The 19,523-nt window shown below is 34.6% G+C and overlaps 1 protein-coding gene across 8 annotated transcripts in view; it reads left to right on the forward strand.

Annotated features, from left to right (window-relative positions):
- Exoc6 (exocyst complex component 6) overlaps positions 1-19,523 on the forward strand; it is a 217,487-nt gene that overhangs the window by 14,964 nt on the left and 183,000 nt on the right. For 2 of the 8 annotated variants that reach the window (XM_026397377.2, XM_026397379.2), the window contains exon 1: positions 3,724-3,858. The exons of 5 other annotated variants lie outside the window; for them this stretch is intronic. In XM_026397377.2, the coding sequence (XP_026253162.1) occupies positions 3,758-3,858 (101 nt within the window). In that variant the 5' untranslated portion in view covers positions 3,724-3,757. Of the gene's footprint in view, positions 1-3,723; positions 3,859-19,523 lie in introns of those variants that run through there. One more of the 8 variants, XM_026397378.2, reaches the window with a different exon arrangement.

A 19,523-nucleotide genomic window follows, 5' to 3' on the forward strand; every position in this document is an offset into this window, starting at 1 on the left:
AAGTTGTTAATGACCAAGAGTTTATTTACATGTCAAATTCTTACTTTGCTGGTTAATTTCATACTGGATATAGAATGCAAACCCTATCTTGTTGGTCTCCTGGTGTATGTTTTTCCTCCTAGGACTCCTGAAGATAAATTTTGGATGGATCTCTGGAAGACAATATCCTCTGCCACCAACATGTACATGAAATGCTTATGTCCCCTACCCCGCCTACCGCTCCTCTAAACCAGAATAATTAAATTATTTATCTTTTAGGTAGGCTTTTTTCCCCCACATTTATATATTTGTTATATGTATGTCCATGATTAAAAACCTACAGTGAGCAGGCTGAGAATGTTGCTTAATGGTAAAGCGCTTGCCTCGCACGTTTGAGGCCCTGGGTTTGATCTCCAGCACTGAAGGAAAAAAAAATCTAGTTATTTTGGGTACTTAGCTTTAAATTCATAGCAAAAGCTTTCAGGTACCAACAGAACTGTCAGAAGTCACAGAGAGCAAACAGCAAACACTGTTACAGAAGAAGTGGTAAATGAACTTCCTTACATGTTGAATTTTGAGATGATACTACTGCTATGTTGAGTTAATTTTTATGGGCAGGTGTTGAAACAGGCCTGGTAAGAGAAGTGCCTAAGCAGGCCTGGCTTCCCAGAGCAGGGTATTGGGATTTGGGTTTCCATAGATGGTGTCAGGATTGAAGAGAAGGAGAAAAGGTCTTGATAACAATTGCTCAGGAAAGGACTACTCCCGGAGAGGGTTGTCAAATAGGGAGCTAGCCTGTGCTATCTATGTGCCTTACCTTGCCTTGTTCTACTTTGCAGAGCCATGAATTCTGGTTGTGTTTACCCTCTAAGCTGAATAGTCTGCTGTCTCCTCCAGAGAGGACTAGCTTTTTATTCTCCCTGTAGGAGGAGATAAAAATTGTACTCATATTTTTATGATTCAGTTTCAGATTCAGTTTTCAAAAGGCTTATTCTCTCCCCTGAACCTACAGTGGGGGTATGCTAACAATGGGAACTGGAGCCTCAGTAATCAGAGAAGCAGTTAGCCAAGGAAAAAGTTGTTCTTTATGATTTGATTAAAAGAACAATTTATATGGACAAAGAAATTTGGTTTGATCTAAGGATATACATTTTTTAACAACTAGAAGTGGATACAGTTTATATTGTTTCTTACATTGGAGCTCTTGGTAAAAGCAGGCATCAGGGAATTTCAGGTAACATTCTTTGCCAGTGTTGTAGTTTCTATCAAGGGGACTAAATACAATCAACTTCTACTGTTATTATTATTTTCAATGTTCAATTTCCTTTAATGAACCCCATCTCTCTAAAGGATAGGTGCAGGCAGCTAGGTGATGGCAGGAGATGAAAAACATGGAACCTCACAAATTTGCATGTCACAATTTTAGTATATGTGCTGCTGAAGCAAGCACTAAGATGTTTTATATATATATATATATATATATATATATATATTTATTTTTTAGTTGTAGTTAGACACAATACCTTTATTTTATTTATTTATATGTGGTGCTGACGATCGAACCTAGGGCCCCCTCCAGTTTCCTCTCATCTACGTGCAGAATTCTATGAGGAAGTATAGGAAGTTGGAAATTAAAAAATAAAAAAGTCATCTGAACTCAAGGACCTTACCATGGTGTGCCAATGCTGGTGGACTTGGGAAGAGACTTTCTGTTTCTGTGTATTTTTGAAGCACAAGGAAGTGGGGTTTCCCAGGGGGAGGTCTGGAGCCTCTTGTACCATCAAGGCAGTGAAAACAGGGATGAAGTTTGATGAATTCACACTGGCTTGCAATGGGGTTTCCTGATGAAATGGGCAGTTGGATGTAGCAGAGATTACTTGGTTTTCCATGCCAGTGTGCAGTGAGTTTCCAAGGAGGATAAAGTATATAAAACAAATAAAACCCATGAATGTATAAAAAGGATCAATTCAAAATAAGTGATTACTATTAAAACAATTGGAGGAGTGGATAAATGTGCTAAATTGAGTCTGTAGTCATTGGAGAAGATTGATTAGTTTTGGGAATCTTCATGAGGCAAATAAATGTTGAGTTGCATTTTCCAAGAAGGACAGAGACTCAGATTAATAGAAGGGGCAATAAATAATGTTTATAGGACCCTTATAAGTGTGGCAGGCAGGATAATGAACATTCAAATATGCTCACATCCTAATTACTGGAACCTATGAATGGAACATGGCAAAAGGAGTGTTATAGATGTGACTAAAGTTAATAACCTTGAGTTGGAAGATTGTCCTGGATTATCCAGTTGGGCCCAATACGATTACATGGATCCTTAAAAGCAGAGAAACTTTTTCTTAGTCTAAGAGTCAGAGGGAGATGTATCTACAGAGGAATGATCAGATGTAATGTGGCCTTGAACACAAAGGAAGGGGGTCATAAGCCAAGGATTATGGGCAGCATCTAGAGGGTGGAAAGGTCAAAGAAACAAATCTTCCACTGGAGTCTTTGGAAAGGAATGTAGTTGTGCTGATACCTCTACTGTAGCCCATTGAGAACTATGTCAGACTTCTAACCTGAAGAACTGTAAGATAATGTGCCTGAGTTGTTTTAAGCTACTATTTGTAATCATTTGTTATAGCAGCAATAGAAAATTAATATGAGACAGCAATATGAGGTAGATACTATTATTATTGTCACTTACAGATGGGGAAGCTAAGAAATTAAGGGATTAGATTCTTGCCCAGTGTCACACAACTGTGCAGTGACATTAATCCAAAGAACTCAGTTGAAGACACTTCAGAACTCATGCTCTTATCTATGATGCAATTTCATCTCCCAGGACTTACAGTGGGGAGGAGGAAGGAGACAGGTTTCTAGCAGAGGCTCACTGAAGGGAGCAGATAGTGACAGCGCTGGCCAACTCAAAGGGAAGCTCAAAGCCCTGGATTAGTGGAGGCCAGAAAATAGTTGTTCCTCAGGCTAGGTTCATACTCTGTCCCTGATTAATCTTCCTTGGTGGCTGCTTTGATCAAGACAAACTGGTTTACTCCCACAAACATGTTGTTAAGCAGGACTTTTCTACACAGGTACCTTTGCTCAAGCCGCCCACTTCTCTTTCCACCACTCTGCTGCCCACCTCTTCTCATCCCAGCTACCACTACCTGGGGGCACTTGGGTTCAAGGACTTTGGCGTAAAATCACACATTGCTCTGGGCCTCTTTTGTATATTTGCTATTAAGTGTCTTAAATTCCTGTCGTTTACTTTTTCTTAAGTTTGTAATTTATTTCCTAGATGATATGTAATTTAATGGCCTCTGTGAACTTGCTTTGGGCAGGAGAAACAAAACCACCCAGAGCGGTCCTCATCAGGATTTTTTTATTCGTTCCTAAAATAAACTTAACTTCCATACACACTTTTGCTTTCTGTGAGTGTATGTTTTCCTTTCCCTGACTCCCCACCACTAAGAATATCAGGGCCTCTTGTTCAGCGATCCCCTATCCTTTATTACAGATTGAGGGTGACAAAGGGCTACCTTTCATTACCTTGGCACACTAAATACAAGAGTGTACGTTACAGCCCAAAGGCCAGGCAGGCATTAGACATCGAGGGTCACATCGTGGGAGAGAGCAGGAGGCGATTTTGCTCTCCTCGGGCTGGCGCGCCCCCGCCCCTCGCCCCGCCCCGCCCCGCCCCGCCCTTCGCGCTCGCGCCACCTGCCGCTCGCCCCCGCCGTTCCCGCGGCGCCGCGCCTCGCCGGCTCCTCAGCTTCCAGCCAAGATGGCGGAGAGTGGCGAGGCCCTGGGCACCGTTCCGGAGCACGAGCGGATCTTGCAGGAGATCGAGAGCACTGACACCGCCTGCGTGGGGCCCACTCTCCGGTAAAACTCTTTTCTTCTCGGGACTTCGGGCCGTCTTGCCAGTACCTTCGGTGTATGGGCGGGGTGTCCACCGCTGGCCGCGCGCGCACTGGCTCGACAGGTGGTGCGCGCGGGGGCGGATGGGGGCGCTCGTGGGCGGCTGGAGTCGGGCCGCGGCCGGGAGGGGCAGAGCGGGCCGCCGCACCTGTCAGTGAGGCGGTCAGCCCAGCGAGCTGTCACCGCGCAGCCGGTGGGTGTGGCTGCCCGGGCGTCTCTGACCGCTGTAGCTGCAGCGTCGCCCGCTGCGCAGGTCCTGAGGACCCGCGGTAGGCCTGCCGGCTTCGTGCGGCTGCGGTGCCGGGGGCGAAGGTTAGCTGCTGGCGGCCGGCGTGACTGAGGTGTCAGGTCACGCGCAGGGCGCTCTGGGCCGCCGCCAGCGTGGAAGAATTGAAATTGAGCGGGAGATGCCAGCACCTTGCATCATTTTATTTTGGAAAAATTTAAATGTTTAAAAGAGTAAAATAGGGGCTGGGGTTGTGGCTCAGCGGTAGAGCGCTTCCCTTGGACGCACGAGACCCTGGGTTCGATCCTCAGCACTACATAAAAATAAATAAAAGAAATAAAGGTATTGTGTCCAACTACAACTAAAAAATAAATATTTTTTAAAAAGTAAAATAATAAACGAACCTGTATGAACCATCGTCTAGCTTCAGTTGTGCTTGATCTTTCCCCCTCTCCATTCACCCTCACTCTGGATTATTTTGAAGCAAATCCAAAGTGCATTAGCTCACCAATATATATTTTAGTATTCAAATTGACATTTTGTTATTTCCTAGTTATCCTTTAGCTGGCCTGTCTATATTATTATTTTATTAAATTATTTTCCTCAGTGTCAGAATTTTTCAGCCTTCTCCCTGAGAAGTATGTGATACACTTTCCACAATACGGTCCTTTGATCACAAGAGAATAAAATTAAAAATCAATAATAGAAAACCTTCTGGATGTACAACCAGAGATACGAAAAATTGTGCTCTGTATGTGTAATGTGAATTGTAATGCATTCTGTTGTCGTATATAACAAATTAAAATTTTAAAAAATTTAAAAAAAGAAAACCTTCTGGAAAAGGTTCTCAAATATTTAGTCACCACATGACATACTTTTGAATAATTCCTATGTCAGACACGAAATCACAAGAGAAATTAGAAAGTATTTTGAAGTGAATAAAATGAAAATGCAATATATAATTTTGGGAATGCAGCTAAAGATCTATTTAAAGAGAAATTTGTAGAATATCTCTACTAGAAAGGAATTTCAGTTTCTAAGTAAATGAAGTTAAAAAAAAAAGGACCAATTAAACCCCAAAGAGTGGAAGAAAGATGATAAAGGTTAGAATGGGAAGCAATGAAAAAAGAAAATGGAAAGAGGTAGAGAAAATCAATAAAACCAAAACACAAGTTCTTGATAAACCTTGAGCAGGGAGTGGGTGGAAGAGATACAAATTACCAGTAACAAGAATAAGAAAGGTTAACACTACTGTAGATTTTGTAAATGTTAGAAAAGGTAATATTTAGAAGGACTCTTGCCAGTTTGGACAACCTAGCAGAAATGTGCAAATTTATTGAAAGATATGAAGTATCAAAGCTCACTTAGATCACCGAATAGTTCTCTGTCAATTAAAGAAATAAGTTTGCTGTTAAAGCTTTCTTTCCTTAAAAGAAACTTGAGACTCAAGTGCTTTTTCTGGTGAATTTTACAAAACTTAAAGAAGAATCAACACCAGGTTTACAAAAACTCTTTAGAAAATTAAAGAGGTGGGAATATTTCCTGACTCATTTTGAGGTTAACATTAACCTTGATTAGCAAAATTAATCAAGACATTACTAGTTCAATCTCCAGCACTGGGGGGTAGGGTAGGAGTAAACATTACTTTAAAAAAGAAATTGTAGGCCAACATTTCTCATGAATATTAATCTAAACACTTGAGACAAAATTGTAGCAAATTAAATCCACACATGGATTTAATATGAAAATGTCATTTATAGAATATAGCTAAAGATATATCCATACACATATATATTATATTAAAATTATATATATATATATATATGTATATATAATGTATATGCACACATACACATATCATGATCAGGTGGGCCTTGTTTTAAGAAAGTATGCAGGCTTAATGTTTGAAAAAAAATCAATTTAATGTTTTCACCACAATGAACATTTAAGACAAAAAAAAAAAAACCCTGTATGTTTATTTCAGTAGATGCAGAGAAATCATGGACGAAACTTAAAAATAAAAAGAAAAAGACTGTGTGGTATTAGGGAACGAGGTTGATCAAATTATGTTATGTATATATACAAATATGGCATAATGAATCCCACTATTATGTATAATTATAAAAAATAGGGAGGCTGGCATGTAGCTCAGTGATGAGCATTTCCCTAGGATGCTAAAGGCCCTTGGCTCAATCCTTAGTACTACAAAACAAAACAGAAAGTCAAAAAGTAAGCAAACTCCTCAGAAACTAGGAATGGAAATTCCTCAGTTTGAAAAGGGCATTTATGAAAATTCTATAGCTGACATTATACTTAATGGTAATGAAATGGTAATGAATGAGTGAATGTTTTTCTTATAAAACCAGAAATAAAGCAAGGTTATTTTTTTTAATGTTTAAATATTTTGATTACATTTAATGCCTAAGAATATCTCACACGTAAGAATCACAAGTATGTTCTTTTTTAAAAAAATTTTTATTTATTTATTTTTGCATTACAATTCTTAATATACCATTATACCATAATTTATCATATCTCTGATTATATATAAGGTATGTTGACACCAAATTGCAAGGATGTTTTTATCACTTCATTTTTAATGCAACATTATACTGGAGATTCTATCGAGTACAATGAAGCCATTTTAAAAAAGTATCTAGATGGGTGTGGTGGTATAATCCTATAATTCCAGCTACTCTGGAGCCTGAGGTGGAAAAATTGCAAGTTTGAAGCCACCCTAGGCAATTTGGGAACTTTATTTGTAGACAATATGATTATCGATATAGGAAAATATGAAATTCTGTGGAATCTATAGGAAACCTAATAGAACAGATAAATGAATTCAGTAACATTGTATTTGTATGCTAGCAATGAACAATCAAACTGAAATTTAAAAATTGATAACTTTGAAAATATGAAATATTTAGGGATAAATTTGACAAAAGATGTGACAAAAATATAAAACATTACTGATAGAAATTAAAGAAGACCTACATAAGTGAATATGTATGCTGTGTTCATGGACTTGAAAACTCAGTATTAAAATGTCAGTTTTCCCCAGTTTTGTCAATAGATCAAAAAACAATCTCAATTACAATCCCCACCGAATAAAAATTTGTAGAATTTGCAAACTGATTTTAAAATTTATATGGAAGGATAAAGGATCTAGAATAGCCACACTAACTTGGGAAAAGATGAACAGAGTGGCAGGACTTATACTACCTGATTGTAAGATTTATTATAAAGATACAAAAAGACAAAGAGGTACTTGCGTCAGGAACACAAATAAATTGATGATATTGAATAGAGACCCTATAAATAGATTTATGTATGGTCAATTGCTTTTTAACAATGATAAAAAGGCAACTCAGTAGAATTGGAATCTTATTTGTAATGGAGGGGGAACAATTGGATTTCCACAGGCAAAATAACTTTGATCTGTATTTTGTACCATGTTTAAAAATTAACTCAAAATGGACCATAAACTTAAATGTAAAATGGAAAACTACTAAAGCTGGAAAACAGGAAAAATTTTTTGTGATTTTGGGATAGGCAAAAACTTCTTAAATGCCATATTCCAAAAGCATAATAACATAAACGAGAAAATTGGTAAATTGGACTTCATCAAAATTAGCAACATCTGGTCTTCAAAAATACTGTTAAGGGCTGGCATGGTGGCCCACACATGTAATCCCAGTGGCTCAGAAGGCTGAGGAAGGAGGATTGCAGGTTTGAAGCCAGCCTTAGTAACTAAGCAGGGCCCTAAGCAACTTAGTGAGACCCCCATCTTAAAATAAAAAATTAAAAAAGGGCTGGGGATGTAGGTCAGTGACAAAGTGCCTCTGGGTTCGATTCCCATTATCTTCCCTGCCTCTAAAATACTGTTAAGGAATGAAAAAGCAAGCTCCATATTGAGAGAATATATTTGTAAATCTGTATCTAGTTAAAAAAAATTGCATCCAGGATGCATAAAAGGAAGTCTTTGACACTGAATTATAACAAAAAACTTTAAAAAAATAAAAGGGTGATTTGAACAGACACTTCACAGAAGACACACAAAGGGCATAAGCATATGAAAAGATGTTTAACATTATTATTCATTAGAAATGCAAATTAGCCAGGCAAGGTGGCACATACCTGTAATCCCAGTGACTTGGGAGGCTGAGGTCTGAGGATCACAAGTTCAAAGCCAGCCCCAGCAACTTATCGAGGCCCTAAGCACCATAGCAAGATCTTGTCTCCAAATAAAATATATAAAAAAAGGGCTGGGAATGTGGGGATGTGGCTCAATGTTTAAGTACCCCTAAAACCACTACACTGTTGGAACATCTGAAATTTAAAAGATCATACACCAGGGGCTGGGGTTGTGGCTCAGTAGTAGTGCACATTCCTTGCATGTGTGAGGCACTGGGTTTGATCCTCAGTACCACATAAAAATAAATAAACAAAGGTATTTTGTCCATCTACAACTATTGTGTGTGTGTGTGTATACAACTAATATATATATGTGAGTGTGTGTGTGTATAATCATAAAAGTTTAGTTTAAAAAAGTTCATTATACCATATATTGGTGAGAATATGGAGGAATTGGTACTCTCAACTATGGTAAGAGTTTCATGGATGTGTTTTATCAGGTTGAGGAAGCTCTCTTGTATTTTTAGTTTGTTGAGATTTTTTTTTTTTTTGCAACAAAATGAAATTAAACCCCTATCTCTCACCATGCACAAAGCTCAACTCAAAGTGGATCAAGGACCTAGGAATTAAACCAGAGACTCTGTCTAATAGAAGAAAAAGTTGGCCCTAATCTTCATCATCTGTGATTAGGCTCCAACTTCCTTAATAAGACTCCTATAGTACAAGAATTAAAACCAAGAATCAATAAATGGGATGAATTCAAACTAAAAAGTTTCTTCTCAGCAAAAGAAACAATCTGTGAGGTGAATAGAGAGCCTACATCTTGGGAGCAATTTTTTACCCCTCACATCAGATAGAGCACTAATCTCTAGGATATATAAAGATCTCAAAAAGCTAAGCACCAAAAAACAAACAAACAAAAACAAATAACTCAATCAATAAATGGGCCAAGGACCTGAACAGACACTTCTCAGAAGAGGATATACAATCAATCAACAAATATATGAAAAAATGTCATCATCACTAGCAATTAGAGAAATGCAAGTCAAAACTGCTCTAAGATATCATCTTGCTCCAATCAGAATGGCAGCTATTATGAAGACAAACAACAATAAGAGTTGGTGAGGATGTGGGGAAAAGGTACACTCATATATTGCTGCTGGGACTGCAAATTGGGTTAGCCAAAATGGAAAGCAGTGTGGAAATTCCTTGGAAAACTGGGAATGGAACCACCATTTGGCCCAGCCATTCCACTCCTCAGTCTATACCCAAAGGACTTAAAAACAGCATACTACAGAGACACTGCCACATCAATGTTTATAGCAGCACAATTCACAATAGCTAAACTGTGGAACCAACCTAGATGCCCTTCAGTAGAGGAATGGATAAAAAATGTGGAAAATATAGACAATGGAATATTACTCAGCAATAAAAGAGAATAAAACCATGGCATTTGCAGGTAAATGGATGGTGTTGGAGAAGATAATGCTAAGTTAAGTTAGCCAATCCCCCCCCCCAAAAAAAAAAAACAAATGGTTAATGTTTTCTCTGATATAAGGAGACTGATTTATAGTGGGGTAGAGAGGGGGAGCATGGGAGGAATAGATGAACTCTATATAGGGCAGAGAGGTGGGAGGGGAAGGGAGAGATCAGGGGGTTAGTAAGGATGGTGGAATGTGATGGACATCTTTATCCAAAGTACATGTATGAAGACACAAATTGGTGTGAACATCATACTTTATATACAACCAGAGATATGAAAAATTGTGCTCCATATGTGTAATAAGAATTGTAATGCAAAAAAAGAAAGAAAGAAAATAACCCCTCATTTAAAAAGAGAATGTTAAATAATAGATTTATTTCTCAATGTGTTAGAAAAATTGGGTAGAAAAACTTACATTTCAATCTCCCAGTTATTTTTAGACAAAGAAACATGATGAGAACATGTTTTTTAAAGTAAAATTTAGAATTGTACTTTTGCAGGTGTATTTTGAAAACTTGAATGAAAATGGTCTTTCGGCACACAAAAAAAGGAGTTTTTAATTTTATTAGATGATTTTTCCACATCTGATGTGATCAGAATGGTTTTTGTCCCTTATTCTGTTGATATGGTGTATTATATTAATTAATTTTAAGATATAAAGCAATCTTATATTTGTGGGATAAATCCAGTTTGGTCATAGTCCATAATATATAGCTCTTTTATTTTTTTGCCAGCTGTTTGCTAGATTTTGTTGAGGATTTTGCATGTGTATTCATAAGAGATATTGATCTGTCGTTTTCTTCTGATGTTTTTTTGCATGAAAATAAGATATCATATTATGAGTTAATGTTCACTCACTTGATATGATCATGTCTACCTCCCATTTAGTTCTGTTTTATATACGGTATATTACCATTGATTGATTTTCATATATTGAACCACTTTTGCATTCCCAGGATAAAACCTATTTGGTTATAATATGTAATTCTTTTACTATACTATGGGGGTGTGCTAGTATTTTTTTTTAGGAGTTTTATGTTTGTATTCATAAGGGATATTGGTCAGTAATTTTCTTTCTTTCTTTTTTTTTGTGAGATCGTTAGCTGGCTTTGGTACTAGGGTAATGCTTGAGTTTAGTAATTTGACTCTCCTTAGTTCTTCAATCGGATTGTTAATTTTGTCGATCATTTAAAAAAACTAACTCTTTGTTCTATTCATTTTCTCTTATTTATTTATTTATTTTTTTAGAGAGTGAGAGAGGAGAGGGGGGAGAGAGAGAGAGAGAGAGAGAGAGAGAGAGAGAGAGAGAGAGAGAGAGAGAGAGAGAATTTTTAATATTTATTTCTTAGTTCTCGGCGGACACAACATCTTTGTTGGTATGTGGTGCTGAGGATCGAACCCAGGCCGCACGCATGCCAGACATGTGCGCTACCGCCTGAGCCACATTCCCAGCCCCCTATCATTTCATTTATATCTGATCTAATCTTTATTCCCTTTCTCTATTTGTTTTGAGTTAGTTTGCTTTTTTTTTTTTATTAGTGTCTTATGGTGGGAGTTTAGATTAGTGATTTAAGATTTTTCTTTCTTTCTTTTTTTTTTTTTTTTTTTGTATAGGCTTTTATAGAATTTCCCTCCAAGCATGGTGTTAACTTTATCTAAAAAATTTTGGTATTGTGTCTTCATTTTCATTTATCTCACAGTATTTTTTTAAATTTCCCCTTGAGATTTCTTCCTTAAACTATTGTTTATTTAGAAGTATGTTGTTTAATTTCCATATATTTGTGCATTTCCCAAATGTTCTTCTCTTATTCATTTCTAGTTTCATTTTGTAGCAGTCAGAGATAATAGTTTGTATGATTTCAGTTTTTTAAAATTTATTGAGGATTCCTTTATGTCCTAACGTGGTCTCTTCTGGAGAATATTCCATGTGCACTTGAGAAAAATAGGTACCACCTGTTGTTTGGTGGAGAATCTTATACATATCTAGGGTCTTGTTAGCTGATACATATTTTTTTCAAGTCTCTTATTTCCTTTTTGGTCTTCTGTGTAGTTGTTCTATTCATTATTGAGTAATGAATAGTTTTTGTTTCATGTTTTTTTGTACCCTGTTGTTAGGTGTATATATTTTTATATTAATTATATAGTCTTGGTTGAGTGACACTTTTACCACCATAAAATATCCTCCTTTATCTCTAGAATTGTCTGTTTTGTCTGATATTAGTATAGTTATTCCAACTTGTGCTTATTCTTTTCATGATACATATATATTTCTAGCCTTTTACTTTCAGCACCTTTTTGTCTTTAAATATAAAATACCTCCTCTAGATACCACATCATTGGATCTTATTTTTTATCCAGTTTGATAGTCTATGCATTTTGAATGGATTGTTCAGTTCATTTATATATAATGTTATATATACAATTGGATTTATATTTGTTGTTTTGTTTTTTTATATGTTTTATCTTTAAAAATTTTTTTTTTATATTTATTTTTTAGTTGTAGTTGGACACAACACCTTTATTTCATTTGTTTATTTTTTAATGTGGTGCTGAGGATGGAACCCAGGGTCTCACATGTGCAAGGCAAGCGCTCTACCTCTGAACCACATCCCAGCCCCTGTTTTATATCCTCTTTTGCATTAATTATTTTCTAGTGCAATATTTAATTACTTTAATAATCTTTTTCAAAAGTTTTGTTGCAGTACTTGCTCTCAGAACTGCTTCAGATCTGTTATTTTAACTCAATTCCAGTGAGATACAGAAATAGTACTCCTATATAGCTCTATTCTTTGTTTGCTATATTGTTATAATCTTATATCTACATGTTATAAATATAATAATACATTGTTATAACTTTTTGTCCTTTTAAAGAAACTAAGAAAAAGGAGTGAATATGTTTATAGAGTTTGTTATGTTAATCTTTTAATTTTCCATTTATGATTTTCTTCATTTATTGCTGGGTGTTTAGCTGTCATCTTGTGTCATTTTCTGATTCTAATACAGCTTTGCTCATAAACTCCCCCTTGTGCTCTTATGGTCAATTAATTATATTTCTACATACTATGTGCCCTCCATTACAAATTATGCATACAGTTTTATGTAGTTGAGAAGTCAGCTGTTAAATCAGTTAAGAGAAATGTGAAGAAGAAATATATATTTATACTATATAATTATATAGTTACTTTTACTAGGGCTCTTTGTGTGTCTGTGTGTTCAAATTGCTACTCAGGGTTACTCTTGATCTTGATGAAATGCCATTTGTTTTAAGACTGGTCTGCTGGTAACTAATTCTCTATTTTTGTTTATCTGGGGATATCTTTATTTTATCTTCATTTTTGAAAGAAACTTTTGCTGGCTATAAAATTCTTGGTTGACAGTTTTTTTTTCCTTTTTATATTTTGAATATGTCATTCTTTTAGCCTCCATTTTTTTCCCTTGTGTATGATGAATTTTTTTTTTGTTTCAGTGTATTTCCTTTATCTCATATTATTTTACTGTTCTCTGTGTATTATATTCATCATACTTGGTGTTATTTGATCTTAGATGTGTAGATTAATGTTTTTCATTGAATTTAGGAAAAGAATAAGCATTATTTTTTCCAACAGATTTTCTGCCCCTTTCTCTTATCAGCTTTGGTGCTCCCATGACATGAGTGTTGGTGTGATTAATGGTGTCCATATTTCTTTGCGGCAATGTTTATTTTCTTTATTTTTTTCTTTTGAGTTGCATATGTTAGCTTATGTTGAAGTTCATTGATTTTTTTTGTTCTGTCATTTCACATCTACTATTGGAGTTTTGGTTATTTCTCTCTCTCTCTCTCTCTCTTTCTCTCTCTCTCTCTCTCTCTCTCTCTCTCTCTCTCTCTCTCTCTCTCTCTCCTTCCCCTCTCCCTCCCTCTCCCTCTGTCCCTCTCTCCTTCCCTTTATTTCTTTCTTTTTACAAAAATAATGCCCAGTTTTTTTTTATAGTTAACACAGTAAAACTCTCTTTCTTCCTCTCATCATAGCATCACTGTGCAAGTCACATAGTTCTCCTGGACTGATCTATTTCTCTGTTTTAATTATTAATGCAACAAATATTGATTGAAAATGTATGAAATATGATATGTCAAGAGCTTTATAATGTTTTGAATAACTAATAATAAAAAAAGCTCAAAAGTAGTAAAGGAGAAAACATGTATTTGTGTTTTGCTTGCACACATGAGTAATAAAGATTAACTTAGTGTTTGGAAAAAAATATTGTTTATATAAAAGCTTTTTGGAGTTTTAAGTCTATAAAAGAACAAAAAATTTTGAGAACTGCTTTAGGATAAAATGACTTTTTTCTTGAAAAACAAAAGCACATACTCAGTTGTGTTTTTTGGTCACGATTTTCTCAAGAGTGTTCATAGCCTCAGGTACTGATTTTAACTTTTTGAACAAACTAATTTATATTTCACATTGAAACCCCTGGAGCAGAACATTTAGAACTGTTGTATGCAAGCATTTTACTGTACTGGTAAAGTTCATACAAATACAGTTTCCTACAACCACAGAATATCCTTTTTATACTTTAAACTGGCAAATTTTTCATTAACATGTCCTAAAACTAAAGGCTCTGTAAGCATATAAAAATAAGAAACCTAAGTGTATAAATCTATATATGTTTAGTAGTCTGTCTTTTAGTGTTCTCCTGTGCTTAAAAATTAACTAGGTAATGATTATATATTAATTAAATATTAAGGTTTCAAGTTACCTAAATCTTGGAAATTATTTTCAAAACATGTTTTGCTTACAGAGCCTTTAGTTTTAGAACATGTTAATGAAAAATGAACCTAATAATCAACTTGTCTAGCTCTCGAAAAAAAATCTTTAAAGTGTTTTATTGGGATTTAACTTAATTTATAAATTAATTAGAGAGAACCTACATCTTGGTGTTATTGAATCTTCCTATCCAAGAACATATTCTAGGTTAAAAGTTTTTCATAAATAACTTTTAGAATTCCTTAAGATTATGTGTTGATACAGTCATACGTCTCATAATGATATTTGGTCAACAACACACATATGATGGTGGTCCCATAAGATTATAATGGAATTATATGGATTATAATGTGATGGACATCATAATCTAAAGTACACGTATGAAGACATGAATTAGTGTTAATATACTTTTGTAAACAACCAGAGATATGAAAAATTGTGCTTTATATGTGTAATATGAATAGTAATGCATTCCGCTGTCATTTATTTAAAAAAATTTAAAAATTAAAAAAATATTATAATGGAGCTGAAAAATTCTTATCACCTAGTGATGTAATAGTCCTGGTAATGTCACAGTGCAATGAATGCATTACTCTCATGTTTGTGGTGAGGCTGATGTAGAGAAACTTGTATCCAGTCATATAAAAGCATAGCACATACAATTTTGTAATACTTGATAATGAATGACTATGTTACTTCTTTATATATTTACTGTGCTATATTTTTAATCATTATTTTAGAGTATAGCCCTTCTATTTTTTTTTTTTTTAGCCCTTCTATTTGAAAAAAGAAGTTAGCTGTAAAATAGACTCAGGCAAGTCCTTCAGGAGGTGAAGGAATTATCATCGTAGGAAATGATAGCTCTATTTGTGTTACTGCTTCTGAAGACCTTTTAGTGAGACAAGATATTCAAGTGGAAGACAGTATTAATAATAATTCTGACCCTGTGTAGCCAAGATTAAGGGGTGTGTTTGTCTTAGGTTTCCTTCCTTCCTTCCTTCCTTCCTTCCTTCCTTCCTTCCTTCCTTCCTTCCTTCCTTCCCTTGGGATTGAACCCAGGATCTTGTGTTGTGCAAGCACTCTACCCCTGACCTACACTCTCAACTCTGTGTCTTAGTTTTTTTTTTTTAAGATATATTTTTTTAGTTGTTGATAGACTTTTATTTTATTATTTATATGCAGTGCTGAGAATGGAACCTGGTGCCTCACACATGCCAGGCAAATGCGGACCACTGAGCCACAGCCCCTCCCCCTGTGTCTAGATTTTAATTGAGCAACACCCTCAATCTTGTGCCTTAGTTTTTGACAAAAAAGTTTTTTTAAAAATTTGAAAATAGGTTTTACTACTTAGGTTCATTTAAGTATACTCAACAATGTTTACACAGTGACAGAATCATCTAACAGTGCAATTCTTAGAACGTATTCTGCGGGACAAGGGGTAGTTTGTCTATGTGTAGCATGTAGTATGTGTTGTTCTAGCTTTGATTCCCAGTACCACAAAAAAGAAAAAAGAATGAATGAACATATCCCTGTTGTTAAGCGACACATGACTGTATTTCTTGTTATTTTTCTTGGGTGTTTTCGAATGTATATATATTTATTAGTAACTAGTATGTACACATACACATTCATATACACATACACACACAAACAAACAAAGTTAGTTTGGATAAGTGTTCCCCAAAGGTCCATGTGTTAAATATTTTATACTTGGGGTGAATCTTTTGGGAGGCATGGAACCTTTAGGAAGTGAGGCCTAGTTGGAGGACCTTAGGTCACTGAAGCATACCTTTAAAGGGATTGTGGGATCTCAGCTCCTTCTCTTCCTATTCTGCTTCCTGACTCTTGAGGCAGAACAGTTTTGCTCTGCCACATGATATGCTGGGTTACTGTAGGTCCAAAGAAATGGGACCAATCAAAGACTGCAATCTCCAAAACTGAGCCAGAATATACCTTTTCTCTTTTTAAGTTAATTATCTCAGATATTTTTTATAGTGACAGTTGACTTAAAACACATTAACATGTGTGCACACATACAAATGCTAGTGATCTTTGTATATTATCTGCACATTGAACCCAAGGCCTCCTTGTGCATGCTAGAAGTGCTCTACCTCTGAGCTATCCCCAGCCCTGTATACTAAATTTTAACTGTTAAATGCTATTTAAAGTTTTCTTATTATTTGTAGCAGTTTTCCTCTACTGGTTCTGTTAGGTTTTTTAGTTATAAAATAAAATAACCTGCATTTAGAAATAACTTTATTTCTTCCTTTCTGTTTCTTAAATCTTGGATTGCTTTTTCTTATCAACTTTAATAGCTTAATAAAGAAATTGCAACATAATACAGGTTGAGCATCCTTAATCTGAAAATCTGAAATCCAGAATGCTCCAAAATCTGAAATTTTTTGATCACCAGTATGATGCCACCAGGGGGAAATTCCGCACAATGAAACTTTATTTAATAAACACAACTGTTAAAACTATTAAATTATCTCTGGCTATATGTATGATATCTTATTATATAATACATTTCCCAAAATTAAAAAAATTAAAAGAAGAGATAATCTGAAACACTTGTGGTCCCAAACATTTGAAATTAGAGATACTTAACATGTAGCTGAGGCAGTCAGCATCTTCATCTTTTTCTCCACTTTAGCAGAAAAGCTTCTGGTGTTTCCTCATTAGCTTTTGGGCTGAGGTATTTATATTTTACAATGTTTAAGAGGTATCCATCCATATCCATTTTTTTTAGTGTTTTTAACAAGAAATGCTGTTAAATTTTGTTAGATATTTTTCCTGCAACTTTGGAGATGGTCATATGATTTTTCTTCTTGGCTTCATCAATATAATTGAATTTATCAATGGATTTCCTCTTATTGAAATATTTGTCATCATAGAATAATTCTCACTTGGTTATGATTTGCTCTTTCAGTGTCCTATTGGAGTCTGTTGTTAGTATGCTTTCAATGATTTGTTTTGTATTGATATTTTTAAGTGAAATTGGTTTGAAATTTTCTTCTTTGGTGCAGTCTTTTTCAGATCTTTGAATCAATGGTATGCCCATTTCATTCAACAAAATGGGATTTTTTGCTCTTTCTGTGCTTTGCATAATGTATTATCTGATCTTTAAAGGTTTCTTAGAATCACCCCAGTGAAAATCAACTGGGACTTGGGCTTTGTGGGTAAGGAGTTTTCTGTCTCCTTTCTCTGTTTCTTCTGTGGTAATTGGTCTGTTTTTCTGTCTCTAGATGGTCAATAAGTTGTATACGTTTGAAAATTTATTAATTTCTTTAAATTTATGAAATACATCTGAATAGTCATGCAATATGATCATAATTTTACATTTTTATAATTTCTTCTGTATTTCATAATTACATGCCTATTGTCAGTTGTACTTTTGGATATTTGCAGTTTTACCCATTTCCTGTTCCTTTAGTAGGTTAGTGTACGGTTTGTCTATTTTGTTGATTCATTAAAAATAAACTTATTTTGGATCTATTAGTTCCACTAATTTTCTAACTTGATTTCTGCTCTTTAATGATTGATTCTGCTTCTTTTATTCTTTTTTCTAGCTTTTTATATTTTGTATCTTTTAACATTCACTGATATAACTAATGCTTATCTGATGATTTTGCTATACGTCTGTTTTTTCTCTAGCCATATTCTATATATTTTATTTTCCTTATTGCTATTTTAAAGAAATTCTGCTGTTTTATTTTGGTATTTTCCTTTTTAAAAAATACTTTTTAGAAATATTTTATTTATTTATTTTTATGTGGTGCTGAGGATCAAACCCAGTGCCTCACACATGGTAAGCAAGTGCTGTACCACTGTAGTGCTCTACCACTCTACAACTCCAGCCCCTGTAGTTTCCTTTTAATCCAAAAGTTTTAAAAACATTCTAGTTTTATTACAGTATATTTAGATTAGTCTATTTAAATTATTTCTATTTTTCAAAATCATTACATTTTATTTGTGGCTTAATATATGGTTAGCTTTCTGATTATTTCATATATTCTTGAAAGGAAGGTATGTTCTTTTTTATCAGGATTAACAGTTTCAAATACATGCACACTTAGTTAAGTTTGTTATATCTTCTAAAGCCTCATATTATTTTTCACTTGATCTTTCTTGGATTAAGAAAGATGTATTAAAGTCCCTTTTTATTGATTTATTTGTCCCTTATATCTCCTGTAATGTTTGTTTCTTGAAAATTTGTTGTTGATGTTTTGGGTAAAAATATATTAATGTTACATCTTTGCTTTTGAAAAATGAAAATATTTGTAGACTACTTCATTTGTAATTTTTAGCATAACAAAATGTGTAAACTCTAAGTCTCTTATTTTAGTTTTGTTTTCCACAGAGACAAATGTATTTTTTTGTTGCTTTGTTGAGAAGTAAACCCTTAAGCATATTTCTCCATAATTGTAGATTAATATTTCCATAAAAGACTTTGGCAGATTATATAGTTCATCTCTTAAGTCATTTGGCAAAATGCATATTAGTTCTGCCGTATGTAATCTGATATTTTTGTTTAATTTTCTAAAGTCTTCTAGGAAAATAATCTATGGCCATATTTATTAATCTGATTAATTATTTAAACTTTGTGAATTAAAATTTATTTTAGCAATTATTTATCCAAGAGGAAAAATCAAATAAGTATATATTGTTATTTCTATTTCTTATCTTTTACATTTTACCAAGTAGCACAAAAGTCAACAGGAAGAGACATCTCTTTGGTTAGGAATGTGAAAACAGGAAGGAGGAAGTCTATTGCAAATCTGTGTTGGCTGATTACAAATTTAGGTTTCACCATAAAGGATGTTCATTAGCAATTGTGCTATGCTGATATCCAGAATGGTAGTGAGCCTTAATGTTAGTACTACAGAAGGTTAACTTTAGTTATAGGAAGTAATGTTAATTAACAAACTACACCAAGTTCTTTCCTGTGCCTGGGAACAAGATACTATTAGTGAGAACAAAGTCACAGAAATTGCACAGAGGAAATCAAGGCAAGAAAAATTAAACTTTGAAATACATTGAAAAC

The sequence above is a fragment of the Urocitellus parryii genome, chromosome 5 (assembly GCF_045843805.1).
Source record: "Urocitellus parryii isolate mUroPar1 chromosome 5, mUroPar1.hap1, whole genome shotgun sequence".
Classification (NCBI taxonomy): Eukaryota; Metazoa; Chordata; class Mammalia; order Rodentia; family Sciuridae; genus Urocitellus; species Urocitellus parryii.